The sequence below is a fragment of the Orussus abietinus genome, unplaced genomic scaffold (assembly GCF_000612105.2).
Source record: "Orussus abietinus isolate OABI.00-Male unplaced genomic scaffold, Oabi_2.0 scaffold564, whole genome shotgun sequence".
Taxonomy (NCBI): domain Eukaryota; kingdom Metazoa; phylum Arthropoda; class Insecta; order Hymenoptera; family Orussidae; genus Orussus; species Orussus abietinus.
Genome location: NW_019394778.1, coordinates 7,888 through 28,630, shown reverse-complemented (window position 1 = coordinate 28,630; position 20,743 = coordinate 7,888). Strand labels below are relative to the sequence as shown.

The 20,743-nt window shown below is 37.0% G+C and overlaps 1 protein-coding gene across 1 annotated transcript; it reads left to right on the top strand.

Annotated features, from left to right (window-relative positions):
• Window positions 1–2,568: 2,568 nt before the first annotated feature.
• On the top strand, window positions 2,569–17,332 carry LOC105698981 (RNA polymerase II-associated factor 1 homolog). Its single transcript, XM_012423650.2, has 8 exons — window positions 2,569–2,769; window positions 5,082–5,174; window positions 5,238–5,562; window positions 6,445–6,588; window positions 7,433–7,536; window positions 11,420–11,636; window positions 12,178–12,421; window positions 13,889–17,332. The coding sequence occupies exons 1-8, from the start codon at window positions 2,696–2,698 to the stop codon at window positions 14,287–14,289; spliced, it is 1,602 nt and encodes a 533-aa protein (XP_012279073.1). The 5' UTR covers window positions 2,569–2,695; the 3' UTR covers window positions 14,290–17,332.
• Window positions 17,333–20,743: the final 3,411 nt, after the last annotated feature.

Sequence of the window (20,743 nt, the reverse complement as noted above, 5' to 3'; positions counted from 1 at the left end):
TAGAAAGACGAATAGAGATGAGACGTCTAAGAGATGCACAAAATCCATTTGACCTTCCTTCCAATGAATTTTTAAAACATTTCCGATTAAGTCCAGAACTTGCTATGGATATTGTCAATACACTGCGTCCACGATTGGAAAGAGAAAGAATTCATGGCTTATTACCAGAAGTAAAAGTATTAGTAGCAATTAATTTCTATGCTAATGGAAGCTACCAAAATCCAGTTGGTGCAAATATGAACTTGATAGTTAGTCAACCATCTGCTAGTCGTTGCATTCGTATGAAAAGAAAAGTCTTTCAAATACTAATATGAGAAAAGATTGCATTAAGTAGTGTTGAAACTGCTTTTTAATAAAGAGCTATTGAAAAACTATGAACTTCGCTGCCGTGAACTACTATTTTTAATTTGTATCCTTTGTATCTTTCAGTGTTCACACACTCATCTTAAAAAAATGTGAAATTTCATTGGTTGAAAACAGTTATGCCGAATAGGGCATTGTCGCTAGCGTAACGATGTCGTTAGCTCGTTTTGTATCGATAGGGTGTCGCTAGGAGCAGTTACAGAATACGCCATTCGTTAAGCTGTCGGTAGAACAAGCGACGACCATCGGTAACGTAACGATAACGACAGCTGCCATCTAACAGTAACCGCTAGCGGCTTATGCACTCGAGATGGGAATACCATATGGCAGTGACGTGAGAAGACACAGGAAGAGATAGAAGTCTAAAACCGTCAAAAATCATTTAAAATCAACTAAAACCGTCTAAAACTGTTTATAACCTGTTAAGTCGTCTAGAAACGAATAAAAACGCCTAAAAACGCTTAAAAATACCATGAAACGCCTAGAAATGCATAGAAGCACCACAAAACGTCAAAAATGCATATTTCCTCTGAAAGAAACTCGCTCGAGAGATCATCAATCTAAAGAGAACAACCTTCCCCGTCGAGCTACTGTGATCGCAAGTGCAAAAAAAATTCACCGGGGACCGAACAACCCAAAAACCTGCTGAAAAAGTCATGGACCCCTCACAAAAGCTTCATACCCTGTATCTGCCATCGCGATTGCACGAGACCCCACCAGAAATATGTTGCGCCGCCACTAAGGGGAAACAGGCTTAAAATAATATTAATTTTTCAAACATTTAATACAAAAAAAAGTAATGCAATNGTGATAGGCTCATTTTATTTTATTTTTTAACAGTTGATTACTGTTTATAATTATCTTTGTATGTTAGTATTGTTATGCCCATACTAATCAGTACCAAACAACTAGTTAGCTCTATGCTACGTAACTGTTAGGTTATTACATTGTAACAAACGTTATGTTATTTGTTAGTTTTATGTTACGTAACTGTTAGGTTATTACATTGTAACAAACGTTATGTTTTTTGTTAGTTTTAAGTTACGTACCTGTTAGGTTTGGTGTTCAGTGGGAAATTCGTTGCGACGCCTTCGGGGTAATGCATTAGACGTTCGCATCCAGCACTAGAGGGCAGCGCAGGACGCGATCGCGCGACCCTCCCCGTGAGCAATCTCCCAACTCATCTCTGTTACACTCTACTTCATGCTTTGGCGAGACTGGCGTTTATGCAGGGAGGTGACACTCTAATCGGTGAAATTATATGCTGTTTGCAGCGCCATCTGACCTAGTAGACGGAAGTGAAGAACTAATTTTGCGCTTGCACGTTACTCATTAACCAATGTCATCTGTATTATTTCCTCAGAACCCTGGACATCTATGATTTTCATTTTGTACCTTCTAGTCAATCTACCTTCTTTTATTTATTTCAAATGTTTAAATCATTACAGTTTGAAATAACCTACAATAGCGTTAATAGCTGCTATTATAATAGCGTGTAATGAACTTTAACAATAAATAATTACTGTAAAAGTGTATCTATTATTTATATTCTTAAGAAACTCAGTATATTGTCAGTGCGATCTTTGTTACAATAAAATAAAAATTAGTTCACATTTCGTTCCTATATTCATTTCGTTATTCCTAAAAATATCTTTTTCTTCCTAAAAATGCGAAATTATTCTACATTTCAAATACAACGCAGAGCCGTAGGAAGGTATATATGTAACTTGGTAAGTCAAATGTAAATAACATTACTGTAGGTTATATTTCTTTGAAACTCATAGATTATTATAAAAGAAAAATTTTTAATTTATCTCATTATTATTCATTACGAACCCGATCGATCTGAAAATAATTTTTTCAAATCATATTGCATTAATTTAAAGTTTATAATTGATAAGAAATGATTATAACTAAATTATAAAGTTAGAATTTTAAAGAAATTATTATATCTGTGAGATTTGAAGCTAATAAGTTACCTAACCTTATTAACTGCAAAATTTACAGTAATATTAGATCATTTTTTCTTAAATAACAGTTTCTGACTTTTATTCAATATAAATTTATGGCGGGAAATTTGCTAGTTCATACTTCCGGTACTATAGATCCAGAGGTCGCTGCAAACACTAGTCCTGAAGAATAACATGCGAGTGTCAGTCCCCTGCGTTTATGGAGACTTCTGAACTGTTTGATTTACGTTGGCGACAGTGCTCCGAACTCATCTCCGATGATCTCCGATTTGCAGCTGCAGAAGTGAAAAGAGCAAGTGTGTATTTGTATGTCGAATTTCTGAAATGTAAATAACAATTAGTGGAGTACGGTATAACATAATATGGCACCTACAATACAAAGTAATGGAAGTACTTCTGACAGAGATAAACGTCCTCCGAGACCGGCAGAGAAAAGGTTTGTTTAGCAATAACCTTACTTTATTTAAGACATACAATTACAGGCAAAAGTGAACTTTGCAGCGTATTTCTTCCTTGAATTGTATATGCCTGTAAATGTCGTCGTATTTCGTGGCACAGGTAAATCTCGTATAAAATACGTTGAGAACGTTATTTTAAATTGTACATCTTTTTCACTTTTACATTGTTTAATGCCATTTGGTTCAAATGGACCCTTGGTAAAATGTGAAGGCAATATATCACCGCAAATTTGTTTGTATAATTTATGTGTTTACATAATTACAAACAGCAAAAAAGTATAAAAGACGGATTTACAAATGAAAAATGAAAATCGGTTTGAGTCTAAACGGCCCCAATAAAAACATCGGCTTAGTATGCGTACGAAACATTTGGTACATGTACTAATCACGCTGTATAAAATTGTTAATGCAAAGGATGGTATATTGTCTTGGAATGATATTTACAAAAAAGGTGTGTCACGCTATCTTGGTATACCATTACGTACACTCGGAGTTTAATAGAAAGTACCTTTAGCGTGTTTTTGGTATGTGTACCAAATGATCGTTGGAAATGAAACCGTAGGGGTTAATGTAACACAATCTGTCAATTGCACGAAGTCTCGTGTACCATGGACTGTGCGTTTAATTACAAATTGAATATTGTGTATTCTTAATACTTAACTACTTCAAGTGATATGAAAGTGTGATATATAGATAACAAAAAGTCAAAATATTTATAAATCATTTCTCTAAACTTTTTTTTTTTTAATGAAATTTCACGGGCAGCGTGTTCTTTCCTTAGAGCCTCCATAATCACGTGTTAAAGTTTTATATAATTTGGTGCACCCAGTTTGGAGAAAAGATTTATAAATATTTTGACTTTTTGGTAGGTATATATCATATTTTCATAACACTTTAATACCTTGTTATACTTTGACGAGACTGACTCATGATGAAAATTTTGGGCCAATCATGAACATCACAAATCAGACTCGTGATCTCAATTTCGGATAAAACAAATTTTCCTGTTTTGCAAGCATTTGTCCTCACAATTTCGACTCGTTTTCTTAAAATTTTTGTGGATCACTTGGGCCTGGATTTTTCCGAGTTAATTTGTACGGCAAAAGGTTAATTTCATAATAATATTTTAAGAACAGAAAGTTTATATATGTGTTTTTGAGATAATTTCGAAAATGACGGCAGATTTTTATCGATATCATTTTGACCTTGCCAAGATCATAGGCTTAATTTGATTGCTCTATCGCATCGGGAAGCTTATTGACGAATAAAAATGCAAATTAATGTCATAGCGTGGAACTGCTCATTGAAAAGTTGCTATCACACTGCTGGCTCAGCGGCGCAGTAGTGAGAAATGGGTAAAAAGAATAATGTTTTGATCAATACGTCTGCAATTGAAATTATACAAAGGCCCAGGCACTCTGTGATCAGAGGGAATTGAACAAGGACAATTTCAGTAAAGCAAGTTGACGGAGAAACGACAAGTGCATGTTCTTTCTTGGTTCCCATGCAAAGCCAGAGAAAGAGCTAGTCTGTAATATAACGGAAACATTTTGGATTGAAGCTTTTTATATCATAGTAGTGTAAGTTCGCCTGTTAAGAAATGGAAGCATTCCAAAAAGTGATAGGCTCATTTTATTTTATTTTTTAACAGTTGATTACTGTTTATAATTATCTTTGTATGTTAGTATTGTTATGCCCATACTAATCAGTACCAAACAAGTAAAGGCATTTTGCGAAAGAATAATTATGAATAATTAATAATAATTATATTTAACTAAGAAGTTTCATTTCCAACGTGGAGGCTGCATATCAATTTTTTTTTAATTGGAATACATTGCTGCCTAGAGATTGGGGTATTATTCAATCGTCATCCATGAGTTTGTTCATGGCGTAACCACGTCTTTTGATATTATTAAGTAATTAGATCTGAACAAGGGAAGTTAATTCTTATATTGTATACATTATTAATTTACATTAGAGTGAAAGAGAAGACGATAATGTGAGAGTACTTAGGCACGATCGACAAATTTGAAGTCTTTAATTGGGTATTCTCCTTTGAGAGCCATAACATTGGGTATTCTATAGGAATTTTATGTCTCACAGGAAAAGGAATGCAAATAATGTGGAATTTTTGTACCTTGTTCATAAGTTCATTCAGCAAGATTTAAAAAATTTTAAGTAAATAATGAAATAAATAAGATTGGTGATGGTCTCTGTAACGGCTACAGACACATAATACAGTATAATGTTGGATTAGTGCTTTTATACAAATTATTGTTTTCTATAATAGGTCTGAACTGATATGCCGGGTTAAATACTGCAACACGTTGCCTGATATTCCATTCGATCCCAAGTTCATCACGTATCCCTTTGAGTCAACGAGGTGAGTCCTATCTACAAGTGATCGAAGAACGAGGCATAAGGAGAAAATATTTTTACTTTTTAGGTTTATACAGTACAACCCAACGTCTTTAGAACGTAATTACAAATATGAAGTCTTAACCGAACATGACTTAGGAGTTGAAATTGATCTCATCAATCGGGATACATATGCCGGAGATCCTAACGCCCAGCTGGACCCTGCAGATGAGAAGCTTTTGGAGGAAGATGTTCTCACTCCGCAAGACTCCAAACGCTCGAGACACCATGCGAGAAGCGTGTCTTGGCTTCGACGCACGGAATACATTTCTACCGAGCAGACGCGGTTTCAACCTCAAACCATGGATAAAGTTGAAGCCAAAGTTGGCTACAGTATTAAGAAGAACTTTAAGGTATTAACAATATTTTGTTTAATATTCGACTATTAAAGTGATATGAAAAGTGTTGGCAAATTTCATCGACGCCTATAAAATATTCATCTATACCATTTTAGGCGGTAATGAATAAATAAATTAATCATTTTGAATACTCAAGTAGTAACATAAGCCAGTGCAAGGTTTCTCCGTTATGGTGACCCTAAGGTAGGTCCTGAAACTCGCGAAAATTAATTTTTTATTAACTATTTTTAAAATACCTATAAACAAATTTGAAAAGAATTGAAATTTCACGAGTTTCAGGACCTTCCATATAGTCTTCCTATTAATGTTGTAAAGTTTCAAACTATTCGGTAAACTGAGTTGGGAGAAAAGTTTTATAAGCAAAACCTCTTCGACGCCACTTTCACATCACCTTAAGGTGACATGCAAGTGGCATCTACAAGGTCAATTGTTTATAAAACTTTCTACGAACTGAGGGTACCGAATTGTTTCAAATGTTACTACATGCATACGAAGGCCCTAAAATAGGTACTGGCACTCACGAAATTTCATTTTTTTTAAACGAAGAATTGAAATGTTTATAGACAAATTAAAAAAAAATAAAATTTCATGGTGGTCAGGACCTTCTTTAGGACTTCCACATGCACGCTGTACAATGTCAAACGACTCGATATATCCACTTCGGAGAAAAGTTACATAAACAAGAATCCTTAGACGACACTTTCATATTACCTTAATACGATTAAATTGTCAGCAATGTCAATTCCTTATAAAATCCAGTGTTCTCTTAAAAGATATACAGATATTCTATATTCAATGAACATTAATTATTGTGCATAATATGTAGGTTATGTTACCTTCTTTACTGTATTACATATTTGTTTGTTCTATGTGTAGGAAGAGACGCTATATATGGATCGTGACAGTCAAATAAAAGCCATTGAAAAAACATTCGAGGACAATAAAAAGCCAATTGAAAAGCACTACAGTAAGCCAAACGTCGTACCCGTGGAGATTTTGCCCATCTATCCCGATTTCAAGGTATGTGAAAACGAATCTATTATTAATATTTTTGCGTCAAGCTAACACGTTATGATCGTAATTCATGATTTCTGAATACAGAGAAATTATGTGCTAATTTTGTGCCGAATTAGTTAATTTTGTACCCCGTACCATTTTTCCGAAACTTGAAATCTCAGTGTGGCCGTGCTAACTTGACGTCAAGCCGGCACGTTTCCCTCTCAAATAATGCAGAAAGATAAAAATAAGTACACCAAATTGAAGGTGAAATTATGTGCTAATTTGTGCTGTAGTCTTTTTTTTTTTTTAAGACATTTCAGAACTTTTATTTTCATTCGGCCATGCTAGCTTGACATCAAGCTGCACGTTCCATCCACAAATGGCGTAATAAGATAAAAACAAGTACACGAAATTGAAGGAGAAATATTATGTGCAAATTTTGGACTCGTTATTTTTTTTACATCGACCATTTTTTAAAAAAATTCAATTTTCGTTCCGGACGTGTTAGCTCGACGTCAAGCTAGCACGTTCCGTCCGTAAAAGACTTAATGAGATAAAAAATAAGCATACCAAATTGAAGGTGACATTATGGGATAATTTTATGTTCAAGTAATATTTTTTTACACCCACCATTTTGTCCAAAAATTAGATATATGACATAATGGTCGGTTAAAAAAAAGATTACACCACAAAGTTAGCACATAATTTCACCTTCAATTGTGCCATGCCAGTCACCGGTGACTGAAGGTACACATTATGTCGGGTAAAGTCAGATGTAGTCGGATATCGCGGGCTAAACGGAAAGGAAGACCAAATAGGCTTGGCGTTTAACGTGTTAATATACGTGAATATTCTGTCATTTCAGCTGTGGAAGTATCCGTGTGCTCAAGTAATATTCGACTCCGATCCTGCGCCAACAGGTCGCTCTGTACCTGCTCAAATTGAAGAGATGTCTCAGGCCATGATTCGGTAAGTGCACCATGTAAAAGTTTCTACACAGGAAGCATTGTTTGTGATACTGGAAGAACTCGCGATTGTTGATCAGTCCCTGGGAGTCGTAATGTTATGCCGCAGAGGGCGTTGGGATTCTTCTCGAAGAATTATTAACCCTTTGTTGGCATTGGACCTCGTTTTTATTATGCACAGTATTCACATGTGTTGGATGCACACGATGTGTTTAACTTCTAAACTTTCGTACTTCCGGGACGCGAGGCGCGCTTAGCCCTAGTCTTTTATTAACACTAGATTGCCGATGTTGGGGACTTACCTGTTTTGCCTGAAATGAGTCAATTTGACTCAAACATCGAAATTGAGTTAAAAAAAAAATTCATTTTAATGAAACTTTATTCAAAACAATTGTTACATATATATTCTGGAAGCACTCTTTACAGTACCAAGTATAATATTTCTTTTGGAGTAGGAAGTTGGCCCTGAGACGTCTTTGAATGTGGTATGACCGGGCAATCTATCGGTATTTTTACCATCTTTCAATGTTTCCCATAATGTCCCATCAGCAGCCTTTTGTGTTGAAATTGCTTCAATATCGGATCTATCCGCAGGGTCTAATTCACTTTCGGTTTCAAAATCAGGAATATATCGTACTCTTTTTTTGCCAAGAGTTATATAACGATCGCTATCGCTAGCACTCGATTCACTTTCAGATAGAAAACAAGCTCTTCTTTTTCTAGGAGCTGCATGATGAAGATTTTCATCTTCCCTGCTCGAAAATTCAATCCTATTAGCTTGATTCGCTATTTCATATAGTTCGGTATCGGATGCATCGGATTTGATGTCTGATTGGTTTCCTCCTATTTGGGTCAGTTTTTTTCGCAATTCAAGATCTCTTACATTTTTTGTCATAATAGCAACCCTTATCTGGAACTAAAATATTTATTTACATTTACGTAAATACATCTTATAAATAAATTCTGAAATTACCATGGTACACAAAAATTCTTCAAAAATAATTTATAAAATTTATTTTTTTTTGCATTACCAAAAATGCATTATTCTCTCCGATGCCATAAATCGAAATGGAAGAACACAAAGAATATTTTATCGGAGCTTTCATAAAAGTCTTCAACGAAACAGACTTGCAACAAATAATTTCACAAAATTGATTGTGCAAGTTTTCAATAGATATCTAAGTAGTACATTGACAAGTTTGAACATGAAAACTATCGAGTCGGATTGTTTACAAAAAATTTCTATGGACAAGAAATGAGTTACATGTGGGTAAAACGATCAACTTTAAAAATGTTTAATGAGTCAATTTGACTCACATCCGTCAAAATAGGTGTAGCACATATGGATTTTTGGAACTAAGGAGGGGGGAGAGGAAGGAATTAGAATTTGTATACATTTCATAATTTTATTAAAAACCAACTTATGTTTTAAAAATAAATTATTTAAGTTTTTTTACATATATAGCAATAAAATCGTAAATGAGTCAAATTGACTCGTTCCGGCAATCTAGTGTTAACGGCGTTCACCACCAAAGTGGGGACGATAACTTCCACCGCTAGATGGCATCAGCATCGAATTCGGTGGGAGGTAACCAAAACGTACTTTCTCGCTCGGATGAGGGAGACGCGACGCATAATGGGCGGTGTTTAGCAACGGGCGAAAAAGGTGTGCGGATTTTGCACGTATAGGACTCACACAACGGCTAGACGCCTCTGGACTAGGCACTGAAACGTGGGTGATACCCGGCCCCCGCACACGCCAGGTGGACGCTCCGCCTAGAGTCGGCAACGGTTGCTAAGGAATGCCCAAATTCCTCGCGAGAAACTCGAAAATCCTGAAAAAGGTGCTCCACGGGGACAACGATTTTGAGCGTATTTCTCAACCGATTGAGCTCAACGAGTGCTCGTTTTGAAGATAAAATGTTGACGTGTGTTTATATGGGAGCGATTTTCGATCAAGCACTTCCTTCCTAGGTAAAAGGGCATTGAAATTATGTCGTTGCACTTTTTTATATGAAAATGACCACTTATCGAAAATCGCTCCCATATAAACACAGGTCAACGTTTCATCTTCGATATGAGCACTCACACTGAGGGCCTCAGAAAGCATGAATCCAGAGGATTTCTGGAGTTTTACTTCGATTTCTTGATATTTATTATATGAAAACGACAGGTGTAGTATGCCATTTGGTACAATACACAATATAATTCGAAACAGCTGTCAATATAAAAACGAACGTCGGCAACGTAGGCATTTAGAAAAATCTTCTTTATCGACGTCGATCAAGATCCTCGACGTGTTTCAGTTCATCTTAACGTGGATCACGTACGCATATTAAATCTAAAAGCTCATTGGTCGGATCGTAGGTTCGGGAGGGAATTCTTTCCAGTGATTCGTCGAGGATGGTTGGGTAGGAATAATCGGTTTTCTAAGAAATTCCTGAATATTCTGTTTTTTTGGGGGAAATTGTGGAAATAACGGGATGTTTTCCGATCAAAGGTTTTGGAGCAGTTTGTGGACTCATTGTGGACAAGGATAAGGATAAGCGAGGGCGGGGTACTAGTAGACATTTATTTGGAGCGTGTTTCTTAGGAATATACTTAGGCTCTAGATACTTAGATTAATCTAAAAATTAATATTATAATAATGACGGTTAGGTCGGGACCTAACAATTAACGGGAAAAATCCTTCAGCGGCGTCTGGTCGTCAGAGACGTATATCAGGATTTTCTAGAAAGCCGTAAAATGTGTTCCCCCAGAAGGCATCCTGTGTCTTTAACGAAAACCCTCCAAAAGGGACTCTTTGAGAATGCCTGTACTCAAGTTTATTGTCCCCTTTCGTGAATTGCTCGGGTCCTTCGGTGAGAAGGACCTATGATTGCACTTTTTAAAGAACAAGAAATGACTCCTAATTATAGATCTTCTTTTACTATATGTACTTTCTTTTTTTGCACTTCTTATTTTTAAGGGGATGTGGAAGTGGCATCCGAGGGGTCAATCGTTTATCAAACTTTTCTCCGAACTGTGTGTACGAAATTGTTTGAAACTTCGCAACGTGAAGATAGAAGATATAAGGAAGGTCCTGATACTAATGATATTTCATTTTTTATAACAATTTTTAAAAATATCTATGAACAAATTTGAAAAATAATGAAATTTCATGAGTTTCGGGACCTTCCTTACACCCTCCATACTTACATTGTAATATTTGAATCGAAATTTGGAAAATAATGAAATTTCATGAGTTTCGGGACCTTCCTTACACCTTCCATACTTACATTGTAAAATTTGAATCGATTCGGTACACCCAGTTCGGAGGAAAGTTTCATAAACGAGATCTCTTTGACGTCACTTTCACATCACCTTAATACACGTACAGTTTTGCATTTAGTAATGTAGTTTTACAACTGAAAAATTGGGCAAAACAATGACAAAATAAGTAATTAAAAAAATTTAGAAGAACTACAATTTAAGTATGCATATATTTCGCTAGAATGTTGTTTGCTTCATTTTTCACTTTTTCCATTTCTTCTGAATATTTAAAAGTATAAAGTAGAAGTGATGAAATATAATATTAAAAAACAATAATTTCACATTCAGGTAGACAAATAGTTTTTACCAACTTTTTCGTCATTTTTGTCACGCACAGGGGGGGGGGGTATTCTCTTTTTTTTTTAATCAACACAAATGACTCCTAATCATCACCCGTACTATCACAACACGAACAATACAAATACCAGCATAAATACAAATCATCATTATGTTCCGTACAAATATGATATTTTTATGATCTTGAATTAAGAAATTTGTACATGTTAAATTTTGTATTATATGTATTTTGTAACGCCTAGTGTAACTTGTGTAATTAAAAATATTTAATGTTAAAGGGGCGTTATGGACGAAAGCGGAGAACAGTTCGTGGCATATTTCTTACCATTGGACGAGACTTTGGAGAAGAGAAGAAGAGATTTTACAGCAGGGTTAGATTACGCGGACGAAGAGGAATATGATTACAAAATGGCCAGAGAATATAATTGGAACGTGAAAAGCAAGGCCTCCAAGGGATATGAAGAGAATTACTTCCTTGTTATTCGACAAGATGGGGTACGTCAATTCTTTTTTTTTTTATCCTATCTACTTATCTCGCCAAACACGGTTACATAACAATATAACCGTTACAAAACGTTTGTAACATGTAATGTAATATACATATAACATATAAGTAATCTTTGTATTACTATTTCCTACACGGCTATATAACACTGTTATAAAACGAATAATGTAACGTCAACATAACATATCGGTAACATGTTATGTTATGTTCATGTTGTACATCTGCAATGGTAACAAGTTTGTAACAATGTTACCAATCGGTAATGCTTCGACGTTATATCATATTAATGTATATTTTAAATAATATTCGTTATATATCATGTTATTCCAATGTTATGTAATTGCAACATAGTGTGTTTAGTGAGATGCTATGTTCTCTTCGGAACGGCAAAACTTTTGACTGAAACACTTTTCTCTAAAATGCTTTCTTTTCAAAATATAAGTTTGTAACACCTTAATTGACTCATCCGATACATGAAAATACTCGCGAAATACAGACAATAAAGGGAAGGCAACAATCGTTTGTGTTTAGGTGTATTACAATGAACTGGAAACACGCGTGAGGCTCAGCAAACGTCGTCAAAAAGCAGGGCAGCAACCAAACAACACTAGATTGGTTGTACGTCATCGACCACTTAATGCCAACGAATTTCGAATGCAACGCTATCGCGAGAAGCAACTCGAGCCTCCAGGAGAAGAAGATGAGGACGAGGAAGATGAAGAGGAAGAAGAAGAGGAGGACCAGCAGGCAGAGCCTGAAAAGACGGAGGAAAAAGGTTTGGGCTTACTTAACACTTTGCCGGCCGTTCATTTGTCGTATGGCGAGATTCACTCAGGTTCTACTGCTCGTCTACGGTGATATTACAGAAAAATTGAATTTTTTTTCAAACACCGAGCTAGCACAAAATTTTCGAGTGTAGCACATAATTAGGACATAAAGAGCACAAAATGTTAAGGTGAACTGAAACATCCTTCAAATCAGTCGATTCGAATACAACACTTTTTTTTAAGAGTATTAGACCAAACTGTCCGAAACTTTGATACGAAAAATTCTTTAACTCAGTCCAGACCAGAACCAAAATGGCGTCGAGCTCTCATATTTCGACCAATATACAATTATCGAAGGCTCTGATATGAGAATCGAAAGAGTCAGGGCAATTTTACGACAATTTAGAACACTCTGGTAATCGATAAACTCGCATTTGAACGGGATAAAGGCAAAAAGAGTGTTGTATGCGCTTCTTTGCTAAAACGATGGGAATGCGAGGTCTCGGAGTGAAAATTTAATTTACCTGGAAATCACAGATGGCGCAGGGGGTCCCTCTGCAGTCAATTAGGGCCCCAGAATGCATGAATCCAGAGGATTTCTGGAGTTTTACTTCGATTTCTTTATAATTATTGTACGAAAACGACAGGTGGAATATGCCATTTGGTATAATACACAATATAATTAGATCCAACTGTCAATATAAAAACGAACGTCGGCAACGTAGGCATTTAGAAAAATCTTCTTTATCGACGTTGATCAAGTTCCTCGACGTGTTTCACTTCACCTTAAGACAAAGAAATTTGAATTTTGTAAAGGTGGGGGTGCCAGCTTTACGCACCTGTGATATTTACCCAATAGTCGCAATATAATAATTATTAAAAAAGGCATCGAGATAACTGTTTTCCAGGTCAATTAAGTTTTCACTCCGAGACCTCGTATTACCATCGTTTTAGTAAAGAAGCGCATACAACACTTTTTTTGCCTTTATCCCGTTCAAATGCGAGTTTATTGATTACCAGAGTGTTCTAAATTGTCGTAAAATTGTCCTGACCCTTTCGATTCTTATATCAGAGCCTTCGATAATTGTATATTGATCAAAATATGAGAGCTCGACGCCATTTTGGTTCTGGTCTGGACTGAGTTAAAAAATTTGTTTGAAAAATCCAAATTTTTAATGTGCCAGGACAATTCTTAGCTGATCAGGAGTGATGTGTCAAAGTTTCTGACAGTTTGGTCTAATACCCTTAAAAAAAAGTGTTGTATTCGAATCGACTGATTTGAAGGATGTTTCACTTCACCTTAATTGAGAAATAAATATTTATCGAATTGATGTGCCGGATTTTCGCGTTAAGTATTCGGTGCCGTTCGCGCGGGCTTTTAAATGTATTTGGCGCGAAACTCTACCGAGTTTCCTGATTTCATAACGAGCCGCAGATGACAAGAATATTTATGTTCAACGTTTGTTCTGTTTCAGTCGCTTCGGACAACGAGCCTGCATCGCGTGCCTCTTCTCGAGCTTCATCTCGTGCCTCTAGCAAGAAATCACATTCCAAGTCTCGATCGAAATCACAGAGTCCGTCTCGATCGCAATCTAAGTCGCGGTCACCTTCTCGTTCTCCTAGTAAATCCCGGTCTCGATCTGGGTCCCCTCAATCGAGGAATTCTTCCAAGTCAAGGTCTCCATCTAGATCCCGTTCTGCCTCGAGATCGCGGACCGGATCGCCTGCTAGATCTCGATCCAGATCTAAATCAAAGTCTCGGTCGAGATCGAGATCTAGATCAAAGTCCAAATCCCGATCGCGCTCCAGATCGGGCAGCGGAAGCGGCAGTGGAAGCGCAAGTGGAAGTAGCGAGAGCGGATCTGAGAGCGAATAAATAATGGCATTCAAACTTTAGATTGAGCAAAAAATGCTGGATCCAAATTTTAAAAACGCATGATCCTTTATTGACAATAGGGTTAATCTGGTGGTTAGAGGCAGCGATGCGACGAGTCGAATACTTTAACAACTCGAGTTACTTGAGTTCGAAGGCATTGCCAACTCGAGTTTGGACTCGAGTCGATAAACTCGGTGCTGCATACATTCGACGCGGCGAGTAGAGTCCATAGCGAGTTGGCGAGTGAAACAACTCGATTGACTACGACTCGAGTCGAAGTGAAATGACGAGTCGAGTCAATGGCGAATAAAATACCTCGATTAACGGCGTCTGAAGTTACTCAAACATTACCAACTCGAATCGACGACTCGAGTCGAAGTGAAATGACGAGTCGAGTCAATGGCGAATAAAATACCTCGATTAACGGCGTCTGAAGTTACTCAAACATTACCAACTCGAATCGACGACTCGAGTCGAAGTGAAATGACGAGTCGAGTCAATGGTAAATAAAATAACTCGATTAACGGCGTCTGGAATTACTAGAACATTGCCAACTCGAATCGATGACTCGAGTCAAAGTGAAATGACGAGTCAAAGCCGAATAAAATAACTCGATTAACGGCGTCTGGAGTTACTCGAACATTGCCAACTCGAATTGACGACTCGAGTCAAAATGAAATGACGAGTCAAAGGCGAATTAAATAACTCAATTAACGGCGTCTGGAATTACTACAACATTGCCAACTCGAATCGACGACTCGAGTCAAAGTGTAATGACGAGTCAAAGGCGAATAAAATAACTCGATTAACGGAGTCTGGAGTTACTCGAACATTACCAACTCGAATCGACGACTCGAGTCAAAGTGAAATGATGAGTCAAAGGCGACTAAAGTAACTCAATTAACGGTGTCGGGTGTTACTAGAACATTACCAACTAGAATCCACGACTCGAGTCAAAGTAAAATGACAAGTCAAAGGCGAATAAAATAACTCAATTAACGGCGTCTGGAGTTACTCGAACATTACCAACTCGAATCGACGACTCGAGTCAAAGTGAAATGATGAGTCAAAGGCGACTAAAGTAACTCAATTAACGGCGTCGGGTGTTACTCGAACATTACAAACTAGAATCCACGACTCGAGTCAAAGTAAAATGACAAGTCAAAGGCGAATAAAATAACTCAATTAACGGCGTCTGGAGTTACTCGAACATTACCAACTCGAATCGACGACTCGAGTCAAAGTGAAATGATGAGTCAAAGGCGACTAAAGTAACTCAATTAACGGCGTCGGGTGTTACTCGAACATTACAAACTAGAATCCACGACTCGAGTCAAAGTAAAATGACAAGTCAAAGGCGAATAAAATAACTCAATTAACGGCGTCTGGAGTTACTCGAACATTACCAACTCGAATCGACGACTCGAGTCAAAGTGAAATGATGAGTCAAAGGCGACTAAAGTAACTCAATTAACGGCGTCGGGTGTTACTCGAACATTACAAACTAGAATCCACGACTCGAGTCAAAGTAAAATGACAAGTCAAAGGCGAATAAAATAACTCAATTAACGGCGTCTGGAGTTACTCGAACATTACCAACTCGAATCGACGACTCGAGTCGAAGTGAAATGACGAGTCGAGTCAATGGCAAATAAAATAACTCAATTAACGGCGTCTGGTGTTACTCGAATCGACGACTCAATACCGCATATTCGGCGCGACGAGTCGAGTCAATGGCGAGTAAAATGACTCGATTAACGGCGACACGAGTTGAAAAGATATAACAATTCGAGTACTTTATCGACTCGAGTTACTCGATCATCGACGAGTCGAGTCAATGGTAAGTTGGAGAGTAAAACGACTGCATTAACGACGACTCGAGTCGTAGCGAAATAACGAATCGAGTACTTCATTAACTCGAATTACTTGAACATCGACGAGTCAAATCAGTAGCGAGTTGACGAGCAAAACGACTCGAGTCCAAGCGATATAACGAGTCGAGTACTTCATCGATTCGAGTTACGCAAACATTGCCAACTCGATGCTGCATATATTCAACGCGACGAATCGAGTCAATGGCGAATTGCAGAGTAAAACAATTCGAATAACGATTACTCGAATAAACATATAGGGCTCGATTGGTATATCGGTGTGAGTAAGTCGGTCTCACTCTTATTCTCGTAACTTGCATTCGTTTGTACTAATAACTCGAGTTGCGATAAAAACGACTCGAGTTGACTCGAGTTAAAATACTTGACTCGTCTCATTGCTAGTTAGAGGACACTTTTAGAATGTTCCCGAATTACTAACTCAGGAGTATAGGGTAAAATAGAGGATATGGTACCGTCGGTCAAATCGTACCATTACGATATTTAAGAAGATACGTTTAGAAATAGCCATTTAACTGAAAAATTATAAACCTAAACTTGCATTATTTGTTTATATCTATTTGATGGTAGCATCGGTGATTACTGAAGTCAGGGGCATATTATATTAGTTCGTTAACGTGTTACTAATTTTACCGCTTTGTCTCTAATCAGTATCAACCATGTGAGGTACGTTCAAACATTCCCTAGTAGCACCGAATAATTTCTAAATATTTTTTGTAATCTTGCTAAACATCTCAAGCGACAGATTTTTCAAGATGTCTTGTAGATTTCATTTGAAGATATTTCCTGCGCTAAGATGAAGGTATTGGGAGATCTTGGAGAGAAAATTTAGTTAGCACTGAATGCAGATATGACGGTGGGTGGCACTCTGTAGTCAATTAGTGTATCAAAAATCACGAACCCAGGAGATTCCTAATTTTACTTCGACAACGTAAGGTGAAATGAAACACCCCTCAAATCAGTTGATTCGAATTAGACACTTTTTTCTAAGAATATTGGACCAAACTATCCGAAACATTGATACATAACTCGCGAGCGCCTGAAAATTATCCCGACACTTTCAAACTTTGGATTTTCCACAAAAAAATGTTGACTTAGCCTAGACCAGAATCAAAATGGAGTTGGACTTTCATATTTCGATTGATATACAATTATTAAGGTGAAGTGAAACACGTTGAGGAACTTGATCAACGTCGATAAAGAAGATTTTTCTAAATGCCTACGTTGCCGACGTTCGTTTTTATATTGACAGCTATATCGAATTATATTGGGTATTGTGCCAAATGGCATATTCCACCTGTCGTTTTCGTACAATAATTATAAAGAAATCGAAGTAAAACTCTAGAAATCCTCTGGATTCATGCCCTCTGGGGCCCTAATTGACTGCGGAGGGACCCCCTGCGCCATCTGTGATTTCCAGATCAATTCAATTTTTACTCCGAGACCGCGTTTTTCCATCGTTTTGATATAGACGCGCATACAACACTTTTTTTGCCTTTATCGCGGTCAAATGCAAGTTTATCGATTACCAGAGTGTTCTAAATTGTCGTAAAATTGTCCTGACCCTTTCGATTCTCATATCAGAGCCTTCGATAATTGTATATTGATCGAAATATCAAAGCTCGACGCCATTTTGGTTCTGGTCTGGACTGAGTTAAACAATTTTTTTGAAAAATCCAAATTTGGAATGTGTCAGGACAATTCTTAGATGATCAGGAGTGATGTGCCAAAGTTTCGGACAGTTTGGTCTACTACCCTTAAAAAAAAGTGTTGTTTTCGAATCGACTGATTTGAAGGATGTTTCACTTCACCTTAAAGGCTTCGATATGAGAAATTAAAGTTAGGACAATTGTAGAACAATGTAGAACACTCTAGTAGTCGAGAAACTCGCATTTGGACGGAATGAAGGTAAAAAAAGTGTTTTATGTGTTTCTGTGTTAAAATGATGGTAACACGAAGTCTGGGAAAGAAAATTTAGTTAGTACTGAATCACAGACGGTTGGCACTTCGTGTGGGAACACTAGTATTCGATCGTGCCGTTTTGGCAGTGGCGCTGTTGACTCGTTTGAGAGCCGAGAAGTAATGGCGGCAGAGCGGGAGTCCTTCAACCATATGAAGAAAAGTTTATTTGTGTCTATTAACCGAAGGTGATTTTTCCTACGGTTTTGCGTTTCGCCCCGGGTCTGCATGTGGACTAATCAGTAAGGCCAGACACAGAAAAATCTCTTTAAGATGTGAGCGAGATTTGAATCCGCGAGCCCGGATTTATGGAATTTTAAATCGATTTTGTTTATAGTAATTGAACGGAAACGATACGTGGAGTATGTCGTTTGGTACAGTACCCGATATTATTCGACACAACTGTCGATATGAATTCGAACGTCGGTACTGTAGGTATTTAAAAGAATCTTCTTTACCGACGTCGATCAAATTTCTCGACGCGTTTCACATCACCTTAAGAGTCTCACGTCATCTTAAAGTAAAGTTACAATCACGCTTTTACAGCCCTGAGGCGAATCAGGCGATTGTTTGAAAAACCTTTTAAAAGTTCCTTCGAACCACTAGATAAAAATAATTCGTCAATAAAGAATAATGACGTTTTAAAATTCTTGGAGCAGGACTTTTTGCCCAATCTAATAATTACTGACAAAATGAAGTTATTGTTTAGATATTACCTATCATATTACTTGTAGCATAGAAAGTTCGTTATACAGTAAATAGTTCCATATGATTAGAATAATAGTGGTTTTACATTATGAATGTAGAGTGATGAATGTAGAAATTTCAATTGTTACTCTAATAAGTATAGATATACAGTTTTTTGCCTTTGCCGGCAAAATCTTGGGTTTGCATAAATCGGGTTTAAGTCACACATATCTCGCGTCAGTAGCGCAACAATGGGCATATAAATATGTCAAATTATCGACATAGGACGTCGTATTAAACTTTCTGGAATTTGATTGGCCAGTTTTTACTGTTGTTACGTAGGCACCCTTTACGCTTCTAAAATTTCGAAATAATAACCCGGGATTCCGTAGACTAGTACGTGTTTGAAAAATAAGGATCTCATATTTTCGCTGAACTAACGATGTGAGAGCTACTTGCGGAAAATGAGGGAACTCCAATTCTACGTGACCAAAACATTTCCTTTACGTAAATGATCTAAAATACTTTTAATTTTGCAATTAATGTACGCAAAACGAAACGATAATCTGCGTATGATATACAGGATATGATATTTTTAACGTGATAAGGACTAGCAGACCCGCTAGCATCGGATAATTTTGAATTCCAAAATTTCATCTCGACACTAGATAAGAAAAGATCTGAACATCTTGGACCCCTACAATGGGGACGATTTTAGTACATGGCGTTGCACACTGGCATTCATCGATGTCTACCTAGAGTTCGAAAATTCTCGGTAACATTAAGGTGAAGTGAAACACCCTGCAAATCAGTCGATTCGAATACACCACGTTTTTTTAAGGGTATTAGACCAAACTGCCCGAAACTTTGACACGTCACTCCTGATCATCTAGAAATTGTCCTGACACATTCAAAATTTGAATTTTTCAAAAAAATTGTTTAACTCAATCCAGACCAGAACCAAAATGGCGTCGAGCTCTCATATTTCAATCAGTATACAATTATCGAAGGCTCTGATATGAGAAAAGAAAGGGTCAGAACGATTTTACAACAATGTAGAACACTCTGGTAATCGATAAACTCGCATTTGAACGGGATAAAGGCAAAAAAAGTGTTGTATACGCTTCTATGCCAAAACGATGGTAATACGAGGTCTCGGAGTGAAAATTTAATTGACCTGGAAATCACAGATGGCGCAGGGGGTCCCTCTGCAGTCAATTAGGGCCCCAGAATGCATGAATCCAGAGGATTTTTGGAGTTTTACTTCGATTTCTTTATAATTATTGTACGAAAACGACAGGTGGAATATGCCATTTGGTACAGTACCCAATATAATTCAACCCAGCTGTCAATATAAAAACGTACGTCGGCAACATAGGCATTTAGAAAAATCTTCTTTATCGACGTTGATCAAGTTTCTCGACGTGTTCCACTTCACCTTAAATTGGAGAAGGTAACTGTGAAACATACCGTAAGTTACCGGGAACATTGAGAATTTAAGAGAACATTAATTTTGTTATTTATACTTTACGTTTCTTCGTTTAAATTATTTTTTTTTTCAATCAACTTCAAAGTTCAAGCTGTAGAGTAATAATTATTATTAGAAAATATTGATTATAGGGTCGTATTTACCTCCAGCTAAAAATATTCACGTATCTACAACTTTACGGAAAATTCCATGCGATTTGTTTCAAATGAACTAATATTTCATTCTGCGACGAAGCGAATGGAAGGTTTTGATTGGCTACGGAGAATGTGCAACGGAAATTCCCCTCTACGATGTTTCTCTATAGCTAATCGAAACCTCTCGTTCGATCTGTTGAAAAATTCAAATTCTCATAATTTCTCGATAAAAAAAGCTTTGGAGAAATTACCGATAAGTTACCGGGAATTTCTCTTCGTTTCTGACGTAACTTACA

Bases quoted from the DNA above. Each gene is read 5' to 3' on its own strand.
- LOC105698981 (XM_012423650.2), top strand. From the start codon at position 2,696: ATGGCACCTACAATACAAAGTAATGGAAGTACTTCTGACAGAGATAAA. The intron at 2,770-5,081 runs GTTTGTTTAGCA...TTTCTATAATAG, and splicing joins CCGAGACCGGCAGAGAAAAG to GTCTGAACTGATATGCCGGG. The intron at 11,637-12,177 runs GTACGTCAATTC...GTTTGTGTTTAG, and splicing joins TTGTTATTCGACAAGATGGG to GTGTATTACAATGAACTGGA.